We start from the raw sequence: 25045 nt of genomic DNA, 5'->3' as shown, positions 1-25045 counted from the left end.
TTGAAATAGCAAAAATTCCCACAAAGCTGAATTTTGGTGGAGAGCTAGGGTTTGCCATTAGAAGCAATGTCCTAAAAGTCCCCATCGATCCCATGTGTGCAAAAAAAAATTATTCGGGGTCAAATGTCAAAATTTAAGGGTTTTTAGGTTTTCGGATTTATGTTTTGAAAACGATTGATCTAATCAAAAAGTGACTAAAGTAAATATTGTAGACAGAAAAATTATCTACAAGTTTGACCCTTAAAATTTTTTTCTTAGAAGGAACCATTCTTGAGATATAGCTGTTCTAAAAAACACATGATTTGTATGCACTTATAAGGGAAATGTGCACATATTCAGACGAACCGGCTAAAATAAGCGAAGTAATCGGGTCTGTCCCCCAAAAAATATATATTTTCTTGAAGAGCGAAATTATAGCTATCTTCTAAAAACAATTTCAACAAAATCGGAGTGTGTTTAGTAGAGTTATTCAATGTTATAGTCATTTTATGCAAAAATAGCCCATTTAACCCACATGTATAATCGAAAGCCCAACGGGAACGACCCCAACGAAAACTCTCCGATTTTTTTCAAGTTTTGTCCGAAGGTAGGGTTTGTTGCGCTGATTACGGAAATGTATAACTTTCAACGGTTGCGGATCCGGTTCGCCGGTTATTAGACCCGAAAGGCCAAATTTAAAAACCGGGTTAGACTCGGTTATACTGAACCGATTACGGTGGATATCGTTTGAAAGCTTACGGAAGTATCTAACACATAGTGTCGTTACTTTAACCGGTTCACCTCATAATGTACTTACGCGGCTAATTTTTTATTTGACTTTTAGATCGAGATATCTCGAAAATGGTAAGACTTTTTTAAGAATCATAAAGACCAATCTTGTAGACAATTATTGAATCTACAACTTTTACTTTAGCAGGCTTTTGCTAAGTATTACCGTTTTTGAGAAAAATTAAAAAAAAAAAACTGAATAATGCCTCCAAATATGACCTTTGACCCCGAATAACTTGTTTTGCATACATGGGATTGATGGGGACTTTTAGGACGTTGCTTGTAATGGCCAACCCTAGCTCTCCACCAAAATTCAGTTTTGTGGGAATTTTTGCTATTTCCCCCTTATACGCATATCTATTTTGACCGGACTAATACGCCTCTCAATTAAGTTCACATGTTATAATTTCAAGCTATATGTATGTTATGTATGTTATTATTCATCCATATATTCAATACTATTACATCTATACTTATAAAAAAGTTCAGTAATGATGACTCACTGATTCACTGACCCACTGACTGACTGACTGACTGATAATCAACGCCCAGACTAAACGGCTAAAGCTAGAATCTTGAAATTTTGGGTGAGGGTCACTCTTGGTCCGAAGGTGTCAGATAAGGCTGGATTTTTGGAAATTCGAACTAGAACTGTACTAAAAGTACTAAAAGGTACTAAATATGGTACCCTTTGTATTAGGCAAACGCGAAGAGCTAGAATTCTGAAATTTGGAATGAGGTTCACTGATGGAGAGTTAGAAAGGTGTACCAAATGGTTTTTGGAAATTCGAACTATAAGTGTACGAAAAGTACTAAAAATTACGAAATTTAGTACTATTTGGTATTACGTGAACGGATAGAGCTAAAATCTTGAAATTTGGAATGAAAATCAAGGTTTAGAAGATGAGTTGATATAAGGAGGTGGTTTTGAAAACGTGTACTCAGGTGTACGAATAGTACTAAATTTGGTATAATTTGAATTTGGGCGAACCGATAAAGTTGGAATTCTGAAATTTGGAATTACTATTACTGTTGGAGCATAGGTTTGAGATATGGAGGTAGTTTTCGAAATTCGTACATATGGGTACGAAAGGTACTAAATAGTACCAAATAAGGTACAATTTGGATTTGGGGGAACGGATGCAGCTGGAATCCTGAAATTTAGAATTAGGATAACAGTCGGGGTGTAGGATAGAGGTATTTTGGAAATTCGTACTTTTGGGTACGAAAAGTACTAAATGGTACCAAATTTGGTACAATATGAATTTAAGTGATCGGATAGAGCTGGAATAGTGAAATTTGGAATTAAGATTACTATTGGAGTGTGGGATTGGGATACTTATGGCAACGAAAAGTACTAAATGGTACCAAATTTGGTACAATTTGGATTTGGGTGATCAGATACATTTGGAATCCTGAAATTCGAAATTAAGATTACTTTTGGAGTGCTGGATAGAGGTAGGTTTGGAAACTCGGACTTATGGGAACAAAAAGTACTAAATTGTACTAAATATGGTACAATTTTGATTACGGTAATCTGATGCAGCTGCAATTCTGAAATTTGGAATTAAGATTACTGTTGGCGTGTAGGATTGAGGTAGTTGTGGTTATTCGCACTCTTGGGTACGAATAGTACTAAATAGTACCATATTTGGTACAATTTGGATTTGGGTGAACGGATATAGCTGAAATTCCGAGATTTGGAATAAGGAGTACTATTGGAGTGTAGGATTGATAAAGTTTTGGAAATTTTTAGTTATGGGTAGGAATAGTACTAAATTTGGTACAATTTAGATTTCAATGATGGGATACATTTGGAATCGTGAAATTCGAAATTAAAATTGCTGTTGGAGTGTTGAAAGAGGGAGGTTTGCAAATTCGTACTTTGGCAACGAAAAGTACTAAATGGTACCAAATTTGGTACAATTTGGATTTGGGTGATCAGATACATTTGGAATCCTGAAATTCGAAATTAAGATTACTTTTGGAGTGCTGGATAGAGGTAGGTTTGGAAACTCGGACCTATGGGAACAAAAAGTACTAAATTGTACTAAATATGGTACAATTTTGATTACGGTAATCTGATGCAGCTGTAATCCCGAAATTTGGAATTAAGATTACTGTTGGCGTGTAGGATTGAGGTAGTTGTAGAAATTCGTACTCATGGGTACGAAAGTACTAAATGGTACCAAATTTGGTACAGTTTGCATTTTGGTGAACGGATATAGCTGGAAACCCGAGATTTGGAATAAGGAGTACTGTTGGAGTGTAGGATTGATAAAGTTTTGGAAATTTGTAGTTATGGGTAGGAAAAGTACTAAATAGTACTAAATTTAGTACAATTTGGATTTCAGTGATAGGATACATTTGGAATCGTGAAATTCGGAATTAAAATTGATGTTGGAGTGTTGATAGAGGTAGGTTTAGAAATTCGTACTATGGATTTTGGATTTGAGTTATCGGATCTGGAATCCTGAAATTCGGAATTAAGCTTATTGTTTGAACATAGCACTGTGGTAGTTTTGAAAATTTGTACTTATGGGTACGAAAAGTACTTAATGGTACTAAATTTGGTACAATTTGGATTTCGGTGATCTGCTGTAGCTGCCATCCTCAAGTTTGGAATTAAAATACCTGTTGAATTGTAGGATTGATAAAATTTTGGAAATTTTTAGTTATGGGTAGGAAAAGTACTAAATTGTACTAAATTTGGTACAATTTGGATTTGAGCGAATGGATAGAGTTGGAATCAAGAAATTTGGAATTAAGATTACTGTAGGAGTGTAGGATTGAGATATGGAAGTAGTTTTTGAAATTCGTACTTATGAGTACGAAAAGTACTAAATTTGGTACAATTTGGATTTGAGCGAACGGCTAGAGCTGGAATCTTGGAGTTTGGAATTAAGACTACTGTTGGGGTGTAGGATTGAGGAAGTTTTGGAAATTCGTACTTACATGTACGAAAACTACTAAACGGTACTTAATTTGGTACATCTTGGATTTGAGCGAACGGGTAGAGCTGGAATCAAGAAATTTGGAATTAATATTACTGTTGGAGTGTAGGATTCAGATATGAAAGAAGTTTTGGAAATTCGTACTTATGAGTACGAAAAGTACTAAATTTGGTTCAATTTGGATTTGAGCGAACGGCTAGAGCTGGAATCTTGAAGTTTGGAATTAAGATTACCGTTGGGATGTAGGATTGAGGAAGTTTTTGAAATTCGTACTTATATGTACGACTTGGATTTGAGCGAACGGTTAGAGCTGGAATCTTGAATTTTGGAGTTAATATTACTGTTGGGGTTAGTTTTGGAAATGCGTACATAGTTTTGGAATTGCGTACTTATGCTTACAAAATGTACTACATTTTGTACAATTAGGATTTGGGTAAAATTATAGCGCTCGAATCCTAAAATGTGGAATTAGGTACACTTAGGGGTACGAAATGGTTCCATGTATGGTACAATTTTGTATTGGATGAACGGATAGATCTGGATTCGTGAGATTTGTAATTAAGATTACTATTATCATTTGCTTATAACGTCCGATTTAAGAAATATGTGCCATAAATATACGAAAAGTTGTCAATGGCACAGGATTTGGTACAATTTGTTATTGTGTAAAGGGAATTTTGAAATAATAGGAGGAGGTTCGTATTTATGTATTTACATGTAAAGTACTTAATAGTTCTATAATTGATTTTAGGGGAACAGATAGAGCTGGAAATGAGGATGGCGGTTGTTGGGTTAGGCCGTATTTGCGCTGAGAACCTCAATTAAAATATCTCAAAAAATGTGGATTGCTCTTGATGTGTAGGCGTGACGAAAATCGAACTAAAGTGGTACGTATTAGTACACAAAATGTTTCCACCATTCTATATTATATATTGTTTATTTGTTTTGTATATTTAACGCATACGAAGTAGCGGGCACTTTGCTAGTATACATATATTTTAAAAAATCGAGTCGACAAATACATGATTTAAGTAGAATTAAAAATTAAAAAGATCACTAAAAACATTTTACATATACAAATTATGGCTTAAATTTAATCTCAGTATGGTATTTATATTTTTCGTTGCGAATTAATTATTTCATTTCTCATTAATGGCAACCGCAACTTTTGACAATCATATTTTTGTATTTCTTCAAATTGACATGTTGTTCGTCCAAATGATAGAGCACGGGAAGAGCACCAAGTCGGGTAGGAGCACAACAGGGTTTCGGCACTTTGCTACGTTCTAGTAGATGTACCAATGTTTGGACGATTGCATGATTTGTGGCATTCATATGGGCATTAAGAGGGAAATTACATTCACCGCTGCAATAATAAGCACCATAACCATCGGGAGCGATAATCCAATCCTGTAAAGAAAAATAAAAAGAATGTATGTATGAATATATGTATTTATGTCGGTATATATCGTCACCAAAAATGCCCGAAGACGAAACCCACACACAAATCGAAATTCGTTTTTTGATGGGATCTGATACATAAAGTTAAAATGCTCTGGCAAAATTTCAAGCTTCTACGTTCAAAAACAACGATCCTATTCAAGAAATGGCATTTCGGAAAATTGGGTAATATTGCAGCTTTTGTTGTAATGACGGATGCCAAAACCAAGCGTTTCCGCTGTTTTGGTTTCATTTATTACTCCCATTCGTATAGGATTGATAATATCCCGAATACTCACCCTATAAGAATAAGAATTATATTCCATAAAACAGTTTTTCATTTTATAACGTTTTTTGCTTCTCCTGTACAGTTTTGATTTTGTGGGTTACGTCTTCGGGCATTTATGGTGACTATATGCTCGTATTCAACGATATTCAGCCTGAAGATTATAAATCCGAAAACACTCCAGTAAAGTTGGGCGCCATTTATGATACACTGCCGCTCACTTGAATAGAACCCCCCTGCAATTTTTTTAACTTCCAGTTTTTCCGAATTATACAAGATATGATGTTTTTAAGTTTTATTATATTTTGCTTCATGTGTTTGAAGTAAACTTAGTCATTCATTTGCATCCAAATACAATTTGTATAAGAATTTAAGTAAAAAAATTGGCTTTGTTGGGTAGTACACCTGATTATTTAAAGAATCCTTGCCAAAGCAGGATATACGGGTGTATCCTTAATCAGGAGGGATATACTTTTACTGAATATTACTGAAAGTATTTCGTTTTCAATATAGTGTGAATATGCATCGACATTCTAATACAATCATTCTGTATTCCCAAGTTTTAAAGGGGGGTTCTATTCAAATGAGCCAAATTTTTTACTTAAATTTTTGACTTCATTTTGTTTTCCTTGTATAATTCTTATACAACTTGGATTTGAATGCAAATGAATGACTAAGTTTACTCCAAACTCATGAAGCAAAATATAATAAAACTTAAAAACTGCATATCTTGTATAATTCGGAAAAAATTGAGGTTGAAAAAAATTTTGCGGGGGGGTTCTAGTCAAGTGAGCGGCAGTATATATGTATAAAAGCGCAAGGGCAATATAGATCGATTTTTCTTCGTTGGATGTGTTTTCGGCCTAGGTACATAAGAAGCCTCGCCTGCTTGCTTCTGATAAAGGAATAAATAAGGTCGAGCCGATTTTCGAACTAGGTTGCCCTTTTCATTTTTATTCTTTTATTAGAAGCAAGCAAGGCAAGCATGCGATGCAACTTATGTACCCAGGTCTTGAAAAAAATCAAAATTTTTCAGTTTTCCAGTGTGTTTAGCTAGCTTGAATACTGATGATAAAGGCAATATATCATCCTATAGATATTTTAGACGAGAGATTCATTCATGGGTCGACGTTACAGTAGTTCCTGGAGGGTAGTGAAGGATAGTCTGCCTGAGCAAACCGGAGAGTTGCTAGTTTTCTGTAGCCGACGGTTGCTCTGAGGACAGTTTATAAGTTGAAAAACTTGAGGCACAGTCGTCCCTGCGATAAACAGGCCGCAGTAGAAAGCACTAACCCTTTGAAACCCGAACAGTAGAAAACCGAGAACGACTGTCCATCTGCCGAAACCGATAGAACTAACCTTCCAAGGCAGGCCATAGAATTGGCTGAGAATGTAAATCGGTTGGCTAAAGAGAAGTGGGTTTACCACGACAGTTTATCCGTTAACGAACTTGAGACCACAGTCATCCCACCGATAAACTGGCCTTGGCCTCAGTAGAAAGCGCTTATTTTCTGAAACCAGAACCGTCGAAAACATAGAAGGACCCTCCATCGGCTGAAATCGATGGAACTAGTCTTCCGAGGCAGGATGTTGAGTTTAACGTTAACGGGAATTACGATGTTGACGCGATGCGGGGGCTAGACGCCACAATCTTCCACTCAGCTTCTTAGATTGTTGATTTGGGGGTTGTGACCGACCAAAGGCTATCCATCTCCACTGCCACAAACCAATACAGTGCACTGAAAACCCATAGTGTATCTTTGGAATGTGTGACACATATTTGGTAGCGATCTCCTACCAAATAAAAAATTACTGAGATCCCCTAACACCGGGGTGTTAAGCGACCACGTGCCTATCGGTGTTCTCAAGGTTTGCAGTTAGGGAAGCAACTGTATTTAAACGGAGCCTCATTGATACCTGGGCGACTCAACGAGTAATTATCATCAACGAGTAATTATCAATCCATGCTCTCAGCGACACACGCATTACCTTCATCCTTGTGGAATGGATTGATGAACTGCTGAAGTGTAGAATCATTAACTAATGCATAGAAGAGAGTTCCGTGAGGAAATCTGTTAACAGAGGCACTCCGCAGGGAGGAGTTCTCTCAACCCTGCTTTGGCTTCTGGTAATAAATGAAATACTTGTATGCTTCGACCGACTGAAGATCAAGGTGGTTGCTTATGCTGATGATGTGGTTGTGCTGATAAGTGGCAAATTCCTGTAACCCTTTCTGAGCTCATGCAAAGAGCCTTAGTACAGCTTGTAAACTGGGCCCAGAATAAGGGTCTGGGAGTAAACCCGGAAAAACAGAGCTTGTACTATTCACTAAGAAACGCAAAATTCCCAATTTCGAGCCTCCAGTCCTGGACGGGGTGGCCCTGGAACTTTCTATGGAAGCTAAATACCACGGCACTATTCTGGACCATCGCTTGTCATGGAAAAGAAATGTAGAGGAGCGAACGAAGAAAAGACTCATGGCACTCTATTCCTGTAAGAACTCCATTGGGAAAAGCTGGGGATTGAGACCACAGATCATACACTGGCTGTATGTAACCGTGGTCCTGTCCATACTTACCTATGGTGGACTGGTCTGGTGGCAAGCTCTTGGGAACAAAGCGCTACTTTCCAAATTATCGAGTGTACAAAGAACCGCGTCACTGCTAATTACCGGATCGATTAAAAGCACTCCTCAAGCTGCTTTATACGTCATCCTGGATCTCCAACCTCTGGACATCCTAATCCAGTTTCAGGCGGCGAGAACTGCTTTTAGACTCCGGGAGCCAGGGTGTGGGCGTGGTTCACACTTTGGACACTCGAATGTCCTAAAACTAGTTGATAGTCGACTTGAGTTAGGTGACAATGGATGCGTAAGCGATTATATGCCTACCTCATTCAAGTTTGACTCCTTAACTGTTATCTTCCCAAGCAGAGACGCATGGGCTGAGTGCATATCTCCGGAGATCTTCAATGAGAAAGCACATCAAAGATGGCTATTGGAACCTGGTTGTAGGGTATCCAAGGCAATCTGGCTGTGGTTTCTCGTCGAAGAACGGCTTCCCTCCTCTCACTTGATAAGTTAGGGATGAAAATCGCGGTGGGACTTATAACAGGTCACTGCAGAGTGAGGTCCCTATCTTCAAAATGGGACGACAGTGGCATTGACTACTGCAGACTATGTGAAGATGCGGAGGAGATAGAGACTGTCGAACATCTACTTTGTAGGTGTCCCATGTTGCAAACAAGGAGATACCGTACACTAGGCAGATATGTGATAGACACTCTAACCTTCCTGTCTAACATAGATCCCATCGTCCTACTCAACTTTACCAGACATATAGCATGTCTTGGCAAAGGTCCTTAACAATCCTTGGCGTCAATCTCTACATCTCCCACACTCACTATCATCTCATCATCTCTATCCTATCATCCTCATCTCATCAAGCTGCATCAACACTCTATCATCTCCTTCATCTTAAGTCATCTCAACAACACACTTCCATCATCTTTAAATCATCATCTCCATCACTTTTAAATAGCGTACACAGGATGAACACAATGGACCACGGTCTCCGAGTGAAGCAGTCACCTATTCTAATAGAGGGCTGCGCATCCTTAAACCTAACTTAACCTAACGGTAAAACCTACGAAAATATCATAAGGGTCAGTCTTGTAAATAATTTTCACTGCTACAATATTTTCTTTAATCCCATTTCGATAGGACTTGCGGTTGCCAAGCAAAATAGTGAAAACCTAAAAAAACTAAAAATGTGAACTTTGGTCATGATTTATTTGAAAAACGCTTCGGCGATTTTTTTCTTTTTTGATTCTTTTCATCTACGAACATTGAAGTTTCAGATTCCGCAAAAACTTTAAAGGTGTAAGCTCCTTTCATTTAAAGTTGGTTCAAGAGCACCGTGCACCTTCACAGGCAGGAAACCCTTCAGAAGGAGTCAAGAATGGAAAAATCAGGAAAGGCTGACTCGGCACCGTCCCATACCTGGGATTGTTGTTGCAATTAAATCCAACGCTTCCCGAAAGAACAAGGTGAAGAGAGTTCGTTAACCGGGGCAACCATACCCAACCTGTGCCATGACTCCAAACCTTCTACCTGCTATCAAAAGACGGAAAAGACGAGCTAACCAAAGTTACAAGGTTTCTTCCAGATCTTTTTTCACGGGTAACAGCGTTCAAAAGAGCGTCAAAAGACCAATGGTCCCAGCCAAACTTCGATTGGCGGTAATCGATAAAGCTGATCCTGATAGGATAATTAGCGACAATCGATGGCTACTTGTTGAAGATCGCTTGCAAGACATTGTTTGACATCTCGGGCGATGGGGATCCTACGAAACATACACAGTTGGCATTCTAATGGTTTTATGTCCCCTCTTCATATCTAATTATATCTTCACCTCACCCCATTATATCTTCACCTTCCACTCGTTTTTTCTTCCCCTCTTCACCATAAAATATATATTCTCCTCATCCAGGATGAACACAATGATCCAAAGGTCTCCAAGTAGATTGCCTGCTATTCCAGGATGCGCAGCATCTTAAACCTAACCTCTGAAATTACAGCCTAAGAAAATAAAAAAAAACTATTGAAATTAACTTACACGCCATCCCAAATCCTTAAAAGCAATATACAAAGTTTGCATTTGGCAACTTCGTGAGCCCTCAGTGGGACCATCCATAAGGGGATTGCCAATATCTGACTTCTTTCTGCGGCGTGGATGATTAGTTTCACGCTTTCTGCGGCTATGATGTTTCACTTGTTTTATTAGCTGTAGAAAAAACACAAAGAAATTTTCATTGCAGGTTTTTAAGTCAAGAAAATCACGACGAAAAAACTCACCTCAGGTCCACGGAAGAAACCAACCATAAATGGTTGATGTTCATCATCCCCATTGGGATGTACCAAACCAATATCGTCCAGTTTTATTTCTCTTTCAGGTTTGTTTGTGGGATGTGCACCAACATAAATGCCTTTATTCTCCTTTGGTTGGTGAAGCCATGAACTTAGGCCCTCTGTTACATTCAATTCGAGCCATCCTTGATAATCGGCTGTTGTGTTAAGCGACGATAATAACTGCAGTCGTTCATGGTCATTTGTCTTGACTATGGAATAGACATTTATGGTAAATTCTCGGCCACTTGTTGCCCATTTGCCTTGTGAAGGATTTTGATAGAGACGCAATTCGGCCATCATAAGATAATTATCTTCGGGTACTTCGGTAACATCAAACCACAAACGACGACCATGTTCATGACGTACCTCTTCAACGTGGTGGTCTACGAGAAAAAGAACAGAAACAAAAACAATTAGAAATATCAAGAATTGGTGTGCAAGAAATACAAGGGAACGGTTAGTAGGAAATATAAAAACCATGGAAATGGAATGCATTGTCTGTCTGTCTGCCAAATCAACAGAGTAGGCGGTCCGATCGGCCTCAACAACAAACAAAATCAGACTCATTGTCAGACAATTTTGTTATAAGCGAAGACAATGCAAAAAGAAACTGGTTCAAGCAGTGTCTAAAATGGGATTTTTGTCTTTTTTTGGTATTCCTTTTTTCTTGGAAACACCATCCGTTGTGTTCAGGTAGAAATTCGTGAGACAAGAAAATAAGGCGCCACTGCACTTTAAAACGTTCTTTCGGACATCACAAATACAGTCATCGCCATCATCATGACAGTCAGTTATTATTACCTGTTGTCTTGCCAGGCGTATTTGTTGGCCATTTAGTAACATTTTTTATTATGACAATGATTATTTTTAGTGGCCTTAATTAAGTCATTAGCAAAGAGGAAATGATTATCATGTGATTTGTGTCCTTCTGTGAGTTTATGCCGACAACATCCTGTTGCTGAAGTTTTGTTCAAAATATATTTATTTTAAATAAAATCCAAGGAAAACAAATTAATCCTATTGGCATTCGCGAGCATAGGCCTTTATGGAAAAAAGTTGAATTGGAATTTTATAATTTACTCACTTTTATTGATAAATGTCATTATAATGTCACTTTCATCAATGGCCCTCTTATCGAGATCGGTTATGAAATTTTCTTGCTCTTGTAGATCACGCTTGGAGCGTACCGAAGCCGGAGGTTCATCGTTTTCTTCTTCTTCCTTGAGTCGATGATAGACATCCAATAGAAACTGAGGTGCAGATTTCCTGAAAATATAAGAAACGAATTGGTAAATAAATATATAACAAAATTAACAAGTAAAAAACACTGTAAAAAGCGTTAAGTTCGGCTTTTTATAAGCTTCACCAAATATGTGACCACAGACATGTTTTCAAACTGGCGGCACCTTTATTTGAAGTTCTGTGACCATTGAGAACCTCAAATGTTGAATAAAAAATGGACAAAACACCTAGAATCAGCGGATACTGTTATATGGGGGCTATACCAAAATGTGGACCTCAAATCCTCAAAATACCTAAAATCGGGAGGTACCGTTATATGGGAGCTATACCAAAACATGGACCTATAGTGACAGTTTTTGGTGGAAATTTTGTGTGATTACTGGGAACCTCAAATGTTAAATTACAGGTAGTCCTGTCAAAAAATTTAGCTAAAATCCTCAAAATACCGAAAATCGGAAGGTTACGTTATATGGAGGCTATACCAAAACCTGGATCTATGAGAATTTTATCCTGATCAAGAATATATGAAAATAATTTATTGGGCCACAAATGATTATTTCAATGCGTTACAAACGGAATGCCAAATTTAATTATACCCTCCATATTATGGTGGTTATTATAAGTCATAAGAGCGATCGGAGGAGATATGTTCAGTCTTTTTGTGGCAACATTCGATAATGGCATACTGCTAATATACTTCGCCTATTTAAACAGCCAGATATCTGATTAATTGGACCCATGACAAAGCTCTTGGAGTGAACCTGGCGAAGCCGGAACACATACTATACACCAGGTTGTGCAAACATGCTGATTTACAGCCACTCCAATGGATTTGCTGCACTAGAGCTAAATACTTCGGTGTAAAGCTGGACGAACGTATTAACCGAAAAAGTGACATCGAGGAGCGGATAAGGAAAGGTCTTATTGCACCCTACTTCTACAAGAACTCCATTTGCAAAAGTTGAGAACCCAGTTGAAGCACTACTGTCCAAACTATGTAAATGGCTGCGTCAATTCTGATCACCGGAGCAATCAAAAACACTGAATGTGATCCTGGATCTCCAACCTTTGGATATTGATGACTCACATTCTCCACCTCGTTTAAATGTTTAAATGCAATTATTAGGGAATTGATAATTGGATTTAAGTTTTTACCGAACCAAGTCATGGATCATAAAGTTATTTGATGGGTTGCATGATATAATAAAATAATTGAGAACGAATTAGCTGATAAACTAGCTAGGGGTGGCGCTAAGTCGATCGATATACCAATTGATGAATCTGTTAAGCTAACGATGTGCTACGACATCGGCAAACTTCGTAATATCTACCATGAGAAGGCTCACCGCAGATGGCTTATGGAGCCTGCGTGCAGAATATTCAAGCAATTTGGCCGGTCGTCTGCTAATGTGGAACAATTCCCCTTATTTTACTAAAAAAGTTAGGGATTTTCACCCTACTGTGGACTCATTAGCAGCCACCGTAGTGCAGTGAAAATCATCTGCGCCTTGCTTTAAGAAGGTCTGTGATTCAATCCCTGACCAAACATCAAAATTCTCGGAGGTGGCAAAACCCCTCAGTGTAATGTTGGCTTAAATTTCCTAAGTATTTCAGCTATGAAAATGTTGTGGGTACATACATACATTTACATATGTATATGGGACTCATTACGGCCACTGCATGTTGAGATTTTTTACTTCAAGATGGGATGACAATGATGCCAACTACTATAGCTGCACATTCCCTCTGATCCTCGGGTAGCGGAAAGAACTTTCCGGGACATCATCACTGCAGCAGCCGCTCGCTACATACCTGCTGCTACAATACCACAATACCAAATTTCCCAGCAGAGGTCACGGGACAAGCAAATTAGCGTGATGAGCTTCGTCGTACGAACCCTGAAAACCCAAAAGTTAGGCAACTTATTTAGTCAATAGGCTAATAGAAGAACCCCAGCGGAAAAAGGATTAAGGATACATGATTAAGTAAATTGTAAACGGTTAAATCACTCTCGAATCCGGGAAACATGGATGATTGAACGGCTGGTACTTTCAACGGCGTGGCAGTAACTGATCAGAAGAGGTGCGCGTGTTATTTTAATCGAGAGTTTATAGAGGTCCCCGAAAGTAATAGGGCGAAGAGGAGTGTGTTACGCCGTCCAAGAAGAGTCCTTCCAGCTGAGGTGGTACAACCACAATATACGGTGGGCGATGTTGCAATGTTGCATCTGTGGTTACATCCCACTTTCCTGGAACTGGAGAGCCAGATTGAACAGAAGAACGAACATACAAACATAACAATAAACACTGTTACAACAACAACAACATGGGCGATGTTGCAGACGTCATCCGAAACACTAAATCATCCAGAGCGTTAGGCCCACACGGAATATCAATGCTAATGCATAAGCAACTGGATAACCCCGGAGTTGAGTATTTAACATGTGTCCTCAATTTGTCTTATGTTACCCATATTGTACCAGAAGCCTGGCAGATGCCGCTACTGAAGGCAGTAGCAAAGATTCTAGAGGCACTACTTCTCCCCATGATGAGAAGCTGTTTCCAGTTGCCTCCAACAGGATTACACGCCATATCCACACATATCAGTAAAACCACTGCCACACTGTTTACCACTTGGATGGCTGAAATGAGGCTCATACTGAACATATTGGTCGATGGTGTCTTGATTCCGACCACTAACTACCCCAAAATATTGGGTGTAACATTTGATAGGGTGTTTAAGTCGTTCGACAGGCCACATATATTTGCAAATGTTAGCGTTACGCAGTGAAAAAATATTTAAACCTGCCAGAATGCCGCCCGAGGACTGCAACGGTTGCTTCCTGATGACACCAGTGGACCATCTGCATGAGGAGACGAATGTTTTATCGGTGCATCAGTACAAGAGGATGTTGTTGATGCAGTACCTGCTTGGGTATTATCACGGTGAGCATCCCTGTCACGAGTTAGTAGACAGGTTTCCCCACCCAAGCACGCAGGAGAGATCTTCTTCATCTAGGGAGAGAGTGACCCAAAGGTACAAACGAGAATCTCTACACCAACGAGCCTATTAGACAGGCTTGAATAGCATTCACACTGATGAGTCGCGCAGGCAGTACAGCAAAGCTGACGAGCTTCAGCTGCCATGGCGAATACGAGTGGTTTTAGCCCAACTAAGATCCGGACGATGCAGCCGCCTCAATTCATATTGGGCCCGAATTGATGCCACATTACCTAACACGTTCCCTGCTGTGGATTGGGACCACCCTACACTCTGTGTGGACGCAGCCAGTCCAGGTCTCAGAATTTTTGGAGTCTGGATATAGAGCAACCACAACCAGATGACTGAAATAATACACGAACGAAAATATGCATTTGCGCTGCTGCAACAACAACTTTAGATTATTTGGAGATGCAGAACAAGCTATCTGTTAAAACATCTAACTACTAACCATCGAGCAATAATACAGAAATTCACCCTCAACTTAAAGAAAACAATCGACGATTTTTGTCCCCATGAGCCACCCAAAACCTTTCAAAATCGATTATTATTGTCCCCTCGAGACACCCGAAAACGTTTAAAAAAACACACAAATTTTGTCAGCACGAGCCGCCCAATTCTTTTTTAATTCGACCCAGGATAAATACAATGGACCAAAGGTGAAGTAGCCGGTGTTTTGATGCATTCGCATCTTTAAACCTAACCTAGGTGACTGATCTATCCGAGAGTGTCACAGTTCGCCGGACATAACCATCCTGTCACCTGGTCTGACAAATCGCTTCACCTGACAACCCGTCGTTTTTTCTTGGTTCAGACCATCTCCCCATAATTGTCCCCATTGTTTCATCACCTCTGAACGCCGCATTTTCATCAATCAAAGCTAATTGGCCGCGTTTCAGAGAGTTCACTAATCTCCGCTTCAGATTTCTGCCAAACTCTTTTGATGTTCGTGTAGCAGAAATTACGTATCGAGACAGCCTTTTACCATATACCGTATCGAGACAGCCTTTTACCATATATACGAATACCCGAAGTGAGATCAAACTTCCCAGCAGCGGCGAAGTGATTAGCAAATGTGCGAGTGATGAGCTTCGTCGTACCAACCCCAAAGTTAATAGGTTCGTCGGTGAGCATAAGCGGAACAAGTGGTTAAATCATCTTGCAACATTGGAGTCGGAATAAGTGAATAGTGGACAACGGTTAAGTCACTCACGATCCCTGGAAAGAAGAAAGATAGGACCTAGCTCTCGACATTACGCTGACTGATCCGAAGAGGTGCGCAAGTTATTTAAATCTACAGTTTGTCGATCACCCCGGGAGTGACAGGGCGATGAGAAGAGTACTACGTCACATGAGATCTCTTTCTGCCGAGGATGAACCACAGTTAAATCATCCGAAGCATTGGACCCTAATGTAATCTCTATGGTAATGGAGTGGAGTTTCTTATTAAAGTTCTCAACTTGTCACTAGACACCCTCATCGTTTCCAAAGTATGGAAAATGGGCAGGGTGGTCCCGCTACTGAAGCCAGGATGCCAGCAGAGGTGAATCGTACAGACCTATTTCGCTTTTGTATCTCGTAGCAAAGACCCTTGAGGCTTTAGTCTTCCACAGCTTCAGAATTACCTATCCAGTTGCCTATCAGCATAGGGTTCCGTAAGAGGCACAGTACGACAACAGCGCAGCATGCAATCTCCACAGATATCAGTCAAGGACTCAACCGGAGCAAGCCTTGTGATAGAACAGAGATGGTAGCGCTTGGCTTATGAAAAGACTTTAATACTTTCAAGCACTCCACGCTATTTGAGTACATCAAGCAGTCTACCCTCCGGCCAAGTTTGAAACATTGGATAATCAATTATACGTGTGGATGCTAGTCGTACTTGGAATTCAGGAACAAGAAGTCCAAGCGCCTACAGTGAAACAGGGAGTTCCCCAATGTGGGGTGATATCTCCGGAACTGTTTCACCTCTACTTCTCCTGATCCATCCCCTCCAGACGGCATTTAGATCGTAACATATACGGATGATTGGCGTCAGATACCTTCCCTGATGTCATTTGTGACTGTTCTTACCGCATTTTTCCACGCGAGGAATATGCATATATCCGCCACTAAATCTAAGGCTACTCTGTTCATCACGTGGACTACAGAGGTGAGAATTGAGTTGAATGTCATGGTCGATGGTAGCAGAATTCCGAACACAAACAACCCCAAAGTTTTAGGGGTCACATTATTCGACAGCATGTTCATGTCGTCCGTGCACGTCACAGTTATCTGCGACAAGCTGAGATGTAGGAACAAGGTCCTCAAGTCGCTAGTCTGGCAACGCTTGGGTTGCAGATAAAGAAACCTTGTTGGCTACATAAAACGCGATAAGTCGGTCTGTAGTAAGCTATGCGGCGCCAGTTTGGTCCGCGAATATAAGTGCAACGCGATGGAAAAAATATTCAAACCTGTTATAACTCCGCCCTGAGAACTGTCTACATGAGGAGACAACGATTCTTCCAGTACAGGAACACAATAGCATGATTTCGTTGCAGTACTTTACCATCTATCGCAGCTGAGGAGCATCAGCTGCAGCGATAAGCCAGAGTAGTATTGACTTAACTACGCTCGGGAAGTGCAGCCGTCTGACTTCCTCCTAGGGCAAGGATCGATGACTCTGTGCAAAACATCTACCCAGCATCCGGCGCAGTCCCGCACGACACACTGCATCGTTTTAACTGCCCTGTTAAGCCTACTCAACTAACTGCAGGAGATATTTGGTTACATCCTATCAAAACAGCCACATTTCTGGAACTGGAGATAGACCCAAAGCCGGATTAAGCAGGAAAATGAGCATACAAACATATCAACGTCGTTTATACTACCGCTTATTACCATGCTAAAGGAATCGATTTTGATAATTTTTCAGTTTTGTTCATACATTTTACTTATGCTGTAGCATAAAGGGTGTGTGCACTGTTGTCCAGTGTTATTGAAATCGAATATATTTCTTCTTGAAATGATTGAATTTCCAGGTGACACAGTAAGTCCGCATACAAAGCCAGTTATATTTTATAGAAATGTTAATATTATCTTTAATACGAGTATGCAAATATTTGATCGCAAAACTTCTTCTTTTTTGGTGTGTGTGTTCTTTGTACTGTTATTGCCTAATTAACATTTGTTTCTGGTTATAGAAAACTAATCACCTGAACAAGTGGCTCCGTTTTGTCTACGAATCAAAAAAATATTGAAGGCAAACAAACCAAAACATGATTCTTTAAAAATTTGTTGTTAAAAATTGCAAAACAATCGAATTTTATTGTTATTCAATACACTGCGAATGTTGAAATTTTGCGAAATTCGAAGATAGGAATAATGGTTACGCTTTAAATCACTTCGAGTGTTTGCAGAAGGTTATTATTAAAATGTCAAAATTCTACATTGTAAAAAATACTACATGAGTATCGATAAGGAGCGTTTGGCAATATTCAAAGACAGAATCCAGGAATGCGCCAAGAAATGGTATTACTTAAACGAAATAGGGACCCTCTATAAGACGTTAAGCGTTTTAAAAACATACGAATAGCAGATAATGCACCACAAACCTACCTATCGCGTTGTACGTGATTAACAAGGTTTCATTATATGCTACCCAAGTCCTGACGGCTAGAGAATTGAGACTTGACGGCAGATAGCTGTGGCATGCACGACGATTTATATAAGTTATCGAATGTGACCCCATGAACTTAGGGGTAATTAATGGTCGGAATTATTGATCCATCGAGTTGTACATTCAGTGGCAGCTTCAATGTAGCCTGGCACAAATGTATCAATGGTGCGACCTGACGGGAGTACGTGGAATTGCAGAAAGATAGAGATTAAACAGTTCCGGTGATATCACCCCTCCTTGGGGAACATCCTTCTTCAATATACGGGGTTTGAACACACATATAGTTTGTGATCCAACGTTTAAAACAAGGCCGGGGGGTAGAACTTTCGACATACTCGAACAGCTTAACAGGTTTGACAGTATTAATGGCTTTAGTCGAGTCCAATGCCACCATTATTGCGTTTTCTGGTTGAGACATCAGCTATTATGCGTGCAAAGGGTATACTACGACTCAAGAATTTTTGCCACTGGTGACAAAAGTGAGACCTACATGTGTGATTCACATTTGCTGGCATTTATGTCTGGCTTTGACAGCTAAACCACCCGCCTATTTTCTAGACTTCGGGGACTAATAGGGTGGCTAATGATAAGTTGAGGACTTTGGTCCTGATTTATCCAAGTTCAAGCGCTTTTGATGTTTTTGCACATCGAATTGTAAAATGTGGCGGTCGCTATTGGGATGCTCAATAAATTGTCAACTAAAATAAAATAACAAAATAACATCTTCTGATCTGTTACAACCACTCCGTTAAACGTGACAGAAGTTCGTTCATTCTTTTTTATAGTGGTAGACGGTTAAGACCACTGTCCACAATTTACTATTCAGCTTCCAATGCATCACTTGACATTCTCTGACTAATCTATTGATTTTCAATGCCAGCTCTCTGACTCTGGGATCGCTAGGGTACGTACGGCGGCAATCATTACGTCCATTTGGCTCATCAACTAACCTATTGACCTCCAATGTCAGCTCTCTGACTCTGGGATCGTTAGGTTTGCACTGCGATGCCCATTCGCTAATCCCGTCGCCTCTGCTGGAGAAGAAGGTCTTAATTCAGGAATATGGCGTACAGTTTCAGCAATGATCACGTCACGGAAATTTCTTTCTGTTACCAGAATACGAGTATCAGAGGGATTTGGCAGTTCTCTAAAGCATTGGTTGGTAAATTCTCTGAATTTTTGTCAGTTGCTATGGGTAAAGAAAGTAATTGCGACTTGCAATGCTGCAAGGGATATGGCCATGCCTGCGTGCTTCACAAACTGCCGAGAGAAATAGCAACTAAATTGCTACATCAACAAAGATACCTGAGGACTACAGTAGATCGCAGGTCATAAGGGTTTTGGTTTCATCTTTAACGAACTACAAAAGGCGTCAGTAATAACACCAATGGAGTAGTTAAATGGGATATCTACAGAAACAATTTATCACAGGCAGAGATCGGATGGACCTAATGGGGACATTAGGCTTGCACTTTTTAAAGATTTTTAAATGGACCCAAAGAGGGCATTAGCCGTAGATTTTTAGGCGTACCCAATGAGGACATCGGACTCGGAATTTTAACGATTGTGTGTGGAATTGTTAAAGATTTTGGGCTTGAAAAATTTATATATTTTTAAGTGGAAAATTTAAATATTCTTAAGTGGACTCAAAGAGGACATTAGTCGTGGATTTTTTTAAGATTTTAAGTGGACCCAATGCACTGTGGTCGAACTTGTATGGGTGGAGCGGCCAAAAATATTTCCTGAGCAGATAACAGTACGAAAATTTCAGTAAAGGCTAGTTTAGCAACACAAATAAAAAGAAGCAAAAAAAATTCAATATAGGTCCAAGGTTAGGTATAGCCCCCATAGAACGGTACCCCCTGATTTCAGGCATTTTGGGGGTCTTGACCACATCTTTCAGTGAAATTGGCTAAAATTTGGCTATCGGTATTCCCTAGCGTTAGAAAACCTTCTAGCAAAATTTTTTTGAACTGGGTCCACGTTTTGATAGGGTCCCCATGTATTGTACCGCCCGATTTTCGGAATTTTGAGGGTTTCATATAAGTTATTATATCGAAATGGCCGAAATACCACTTAATCTTTCGTGGATTTGGGCCACCCCCAGAAAATTTTCGATTAATGTAGGTCCACCCTTCGATTTTGTCCCTATAGATAGGTACCGCCCAATATTCGGTATTTTTAGGGTTCTAGCCGTAATAATCAATTAAAATTGCTGAATTTTTAAAATTTTACATTGAGGACCACATTTTAATGTATCCTTCATATGACTGAACCTCACAATGGCTCTTCTATATATTAAAAAATCTGAAATGTATCACCTGCACATTTGAAAAAATGACAAAAACACCCTGAAATGTACCCTTAGTATTTTGGGAACCAGTTCCAAGGATGCGGATAGATGCAGATGAAAGTTTGAAAAATATAATCCTTAGACTACCACTGATCTTTTAAAAAAAAATTTCGTTAGGGGGAAAGAGGGGGAACATAATTAAAACTTTACATGAAATTGAATTATATTGAAGAAATGACATTACAAAAGTCCTTTAGTCAACACACGTATTCAATAATGAATCCCAAAAATTAACAAACACAAAACTGCATAAAAATTATGTTAATACATTGTTTTTCAATATTCGATTTAAGTTTGGTCAATATAGAGTTCATTTAGTTTGATATTGATATTTTACTTTCACCTAACTTTAGCACTGAATTCACCTAGAAATCCAACCTGTTAAATTTTCTCTTTTTTGGTGCCATTCTCAAAGAGTACAGTAAGAAGTACTCCATAACAAATTTATTTTAGAGAAATTTAACATGTTAGTAGTAGATATGAACAAATTTGGTACCAAAAATTAGACTTTAATTTTTAATTTTGGCCAATGGCAGCGACCACTGTGCAATGAGGGCATTAGCCGTCGATTTTTTAAAGATTTTTAAGTGGACTCAAAGATGGCATGTGGCTTGGATTTTTTAAGATTTTAAAATAGTCACAAAGAGCACATTATGGTTGTTTTTTTAAAGATTTTAAAGTGGGCCAAAAGATGACATAAGGCGTGGAATTTTTAAAGATTTTTAAGCGGACCCAAAGAGGACATTGGGCATTGCATTTGAAACGATTTTTAAGTGGACCCAACGAGGACCCAGAGAGGATATTAGGCTTGAATTTTTTAAAGATTTTTAGGCGGACCCAATAGGACATAAGGCTTCAAATTTTTAAATATTTTTGAGTCGAACCAAAGAAGGTGGTTTTTTTATGATCTTTAGGCGGACCCAATAGGACATAAGGCTTGGCATTTTTAAAGACTTTTAAGCGGATCTATAGAATGCATTAGTTTTTTAAGCGGACCCAAAGAGGACGTTAAGCGAGGGACATTAGCCCTTGGTTTTTAAAGATTTTTAAGTGGAAGATTTGTAAGTGTTCTCAATGTGGACATTAGGCGTGGATTTTCAAAAGATTTTTAAGTGGACCCAAAGAAGCCATTGACCGTGGATTTTTAAGTGGACCCAATGTGGAAATTAGACGTGGAATTTTTAAGAATTTCTTAAAGATTTTTAAGCGCACACAAAGAGGGTATTAGGCATGGAATTTTTTCAAGATGTTTTAAGTGGACCCAAAGAGGGCATCAGGCGCCGATTTTTTGAGAATTTTAATTGGACGCATTGAAGACATTAGAAGACGATAAGCGTGGATGATCTCAAATGCCGCTTGATATAACTGCCATCATATTGTAACCGAAGTACCCGAGTGGTGAGGTATAGGTAAACGATATATTTAGCAATATACTAATTGGCGAACGGCAACCTATTTTTGGGTGAAAGTGCCTCTGACAAGATCATAAAAATCTGTGATTGTATGGAGATTTGAGATATACCACCTGCGGTATCAGGAAATCATCACCGATTATTTAAAGATTTTTAAGTGGACCCAAAGAGGACAATATGCGAAAAATTTTTAGAGATTTATAAGTGGACCTAATGAGGACATTGGGCGTGGAATTTTTTAAAGAGTTTTAAGTTGACCCAGACAGGGCATTAGTGCATCCATTGAGAACATTAGTGGACGATAAGCGTGGATTTTTGGTGGTCTCAAAGTGGAGAAATATAATTGCCACCATATTATAACCAAATAACAATCACTACTCTAGTAGCGTGGTTTTCAAAACGGTAATTGGCTAACGGCAACCTAGGTCCAGTCCTAGATTTCTTAAAATATATTTTGTTATACTCACCTCAAAGACAAATGACCATGTTTTCTTCTCGGACGATCGTGTAAACCCATTAGATCGAGAATATCATATGCTGCCGCTCTCCTTTCGTCTTCATCGAGAATGTGATGTATTACGGTTTGATCACGACCATTGTCAATATAAATGCCAGATTGTATGGCATTCACTGTAATACTGGAAGATGTCTCCGAAGGATTCAAACTAATACAATCGAATAGCAATGCCGTTACAAATGCCAAGAGAAGCGTTGAAATGCCGCCGATGGGGTTTGAGGAAGAAGATGCTCGGGCAGATTTTCGATGTAGAGGCCAGCAGACGTTATGTTGGTTATGTTGTAGAATGGCAAGTTTATTGTGGTACAGCATTTTAGAATAGATTTTTTATTAATCAAATTTTAATGAGATTTTCGTCAAACTAGCGAAAATGCTCGGAAGTGTGTTGCTTCACTTGCTCCTTGATCCGTTCAATCAATAGAAATTGTAATAAAATATATCTTGTCTGAGGGTTCGTACTGTACGGAACTGTTTTTGGTTTCGTTGTGTATTTTGGTAGTAGATGAGGCGCCACAGAGAACAAGAGGCAGAAAGGGAGAGAAGAACAAGGCGCCAATACTTAAGTAGCTGCTTCTGGTGGATATTTGAATTGTATACAGTTTGGTGGCTGGATTATCCGGTTCTGTGGGATTGATTGTTTACATTTGAATGTGTTTTATTGTTGTTGTGGCTGGCGTTTCTTTCTAAATTTTGCACGTACCTCTATTTGTGGGAGACTGTTGTGTTTTGTTATTTTCGGTTTCTGTATTTGTTTAGAAAACGCAACACAATATTTATGAGTTTTCAATTACGAAGTCTTTAGAAATTCTTCACACGTTTCACGCTAAGCGAAATTCCACGGTAAATTAGAAAGAAATGCTGGCCCGGTTAGGGATTGATAATTGATACAATCGGCGGCAAGCCCCAAACTCAAATTCTGATTAATGATTCAAAGAATCTTCAAGGCGGTTTGCAAACTCCTACTATACAAAAATTGTGGTTTCCAGTTAGTCTCACAATATAACTATGTATAATATATAGGTAGGTAGTTCTGCGCGTGGCTTGTCGATAAGTATTTTAATTCAATTTAAATTGGCTTTGATGATAGCTGTTGTAAACAATCTGCAATTTGTTTGCCTCGAATATTCCGCTGGCTTCTTCGTCTCTCTGCGCAAATGTGGGATGCTGGGACGGACTTTACTCCGCATACAATATGTAACTAAATGTGCGTGTTTAATTAACTTTGATGATTTTAATTTATTTTTTCAATTAAAAGAAATGCGTTAAGATTTGTGTAAAGGGAACGTTAAGTTAATCACGTTTTTGTTTGACTACTTCATTTATTTCAATATTTTTTCTCTTTTTTCAATACTTAATACTCTTTTGCCGATCAGTTTCCAGACATGCAAAATATTTTCTACAAAAAAGAGCTTTGTTTGCGTTTAAGTTTCGTTTTCAAGCGATTTTTTCTTCTTAGCTCTTTTTTTCAATAACTTCGAGAACAAACAGGTTTAACCTTTTTTCTTCGCAGCAATGTCGTCTTTTGGTTGATTTTCTTTGAGAATTCTTTGCTTTTTTCTTTAAAATTACTTTAAAAACTTTTATCAACACCGCACTTAATTTAATTTCAATTGAATTTTATTTCCTTTAGTTTGAGCGATTATCGATTAAAGAACCGAACGTTTCTTGTTTTATCCGCTAAATGCATGGTAAACGTGCATCACTCACAAAGGTCCAAATAAACTGATGAGAATAACCGTCCACAAAACGCTACTCAACTCTACAAACGATCAACCAGCCAACCATTCCAGCAATTCATCTATCTATCGATCAGTTTATCCAGTTGTATGTATCTCGAACTCTGCTGGTTCTCTAGCAAAATGAACAACTACCGAACTTGTCTTCTCTTCGTAACCGAAATGTGGTGCATGTTGTTTGTATCTCTCAGATACAAAAAAAAAACTCTTTCTGAAAAAAACTACACACACACAAACAACACAAAAACAGTGGTCATTGTTTGGCTTGATCATTATTTTGTTGTATTTGTTTTCAACTTGTTTAAACATTCTATCTTCCTCATGCTTTTGTTTTCATTATGGTTTCGCATTTTCGTTTGGATTTTCCGCGTAAGAATATGTAGTATAATAAGGTGGGACGATTTCATTTAATTTGAAATACTTGAGAATGAGAAGGACAATTTACGGTTAGGATCGTGGGTCGAGGTCTTTTTGGGTATTGGAGACTTTCACCAATTTAATAAAAGAAACAAGTTAGGAAATACTCTATTAGATCAATAATACACTATACAACTGACCTGCGAACCTTACTCAACTTCTCGTGGAAGTCCATACTCAGTTTGCCCATTTTGTAGTTCTTTGGCTTGGATTTTTTAAAGATTTTTAATGGACCCAAAGAGGACATTAGGCGTGGAATTGTTAAAGGTTTTTAAGTGGATCCAAAGAAGACATTAGGTGTGGAATTTTAAAGATTTTTAAGTGGACCCAAAAAGACATTAGGCGTGGAATTT

General features: G+C 38.8%; 1 protein-coding gene across 5 annotated transcripts; it reads right to left on the bottom strand.

Moving 5' to 3' along the window:
- Positions 1-1174: 1174 nt before the first annotated feature.
- Positions 1175-24662, bottom strand: LOC141396604 (protein 60A-like). 5 transcript variants are annotated; one of them, XR_012411199.1, is made up of 7 exons: positions 23240-24373; positions 22490-23161; positions 11442-11623; positions 10304-10740; positions 10065-10232; positions 4714-5132; positions 1175-1235 (listed from the first exon to the last, which is right to left on the bottom strand). XR_012411199.1 is itself a non-coding variant. In XM_073972214.1 (6 exons), the coding sequence occupies exons 2-6, from the start codon at positions 22849-22851 to the stop codon at positions 4872-4874; spliced, it is 1410 nt and encodes a 469-aa protein (XP_073828315.1). In that variant the 5' UTR covers positions 22852-23161; positions 23240-24297; the 3' UTR covers positions 4632-4871. The 5 variants fall into 5 exon arrangements, 2 of the variants coding, with proteins under 2 accessions (XP_073828315.1, XP_073828314.1); XR_012411198.1 differs by having other exon boundaries at positions 22490-24662; XM_073972214.1 differs by lacking the exon at positions 1175-1235 and having other exon boundaries at positions 4632-5132; positions 23240-24297.
- Positions 24663-25045: the final 383 nt, after the last annotated feature.

Source organism: Musca autumnalis, unplaced genomic scaffold, assembly GCF_047663935.1.
Source record: "Musca autumnalis isolate F117 unplaced genomic scaffold, ASM4766393v1 scaffold_3, whole genome shotgun sequence".
Taxonomy (NCBI): domain Eukaryota; kingdom Metazoa; phylum Arthropoda; class Insecta; order Diptera; family Muscidae; genus Musca; species Musca autumnalis.
This window is presented reverse-complemented; position numbering and strand designations above follow the sequence as displayed.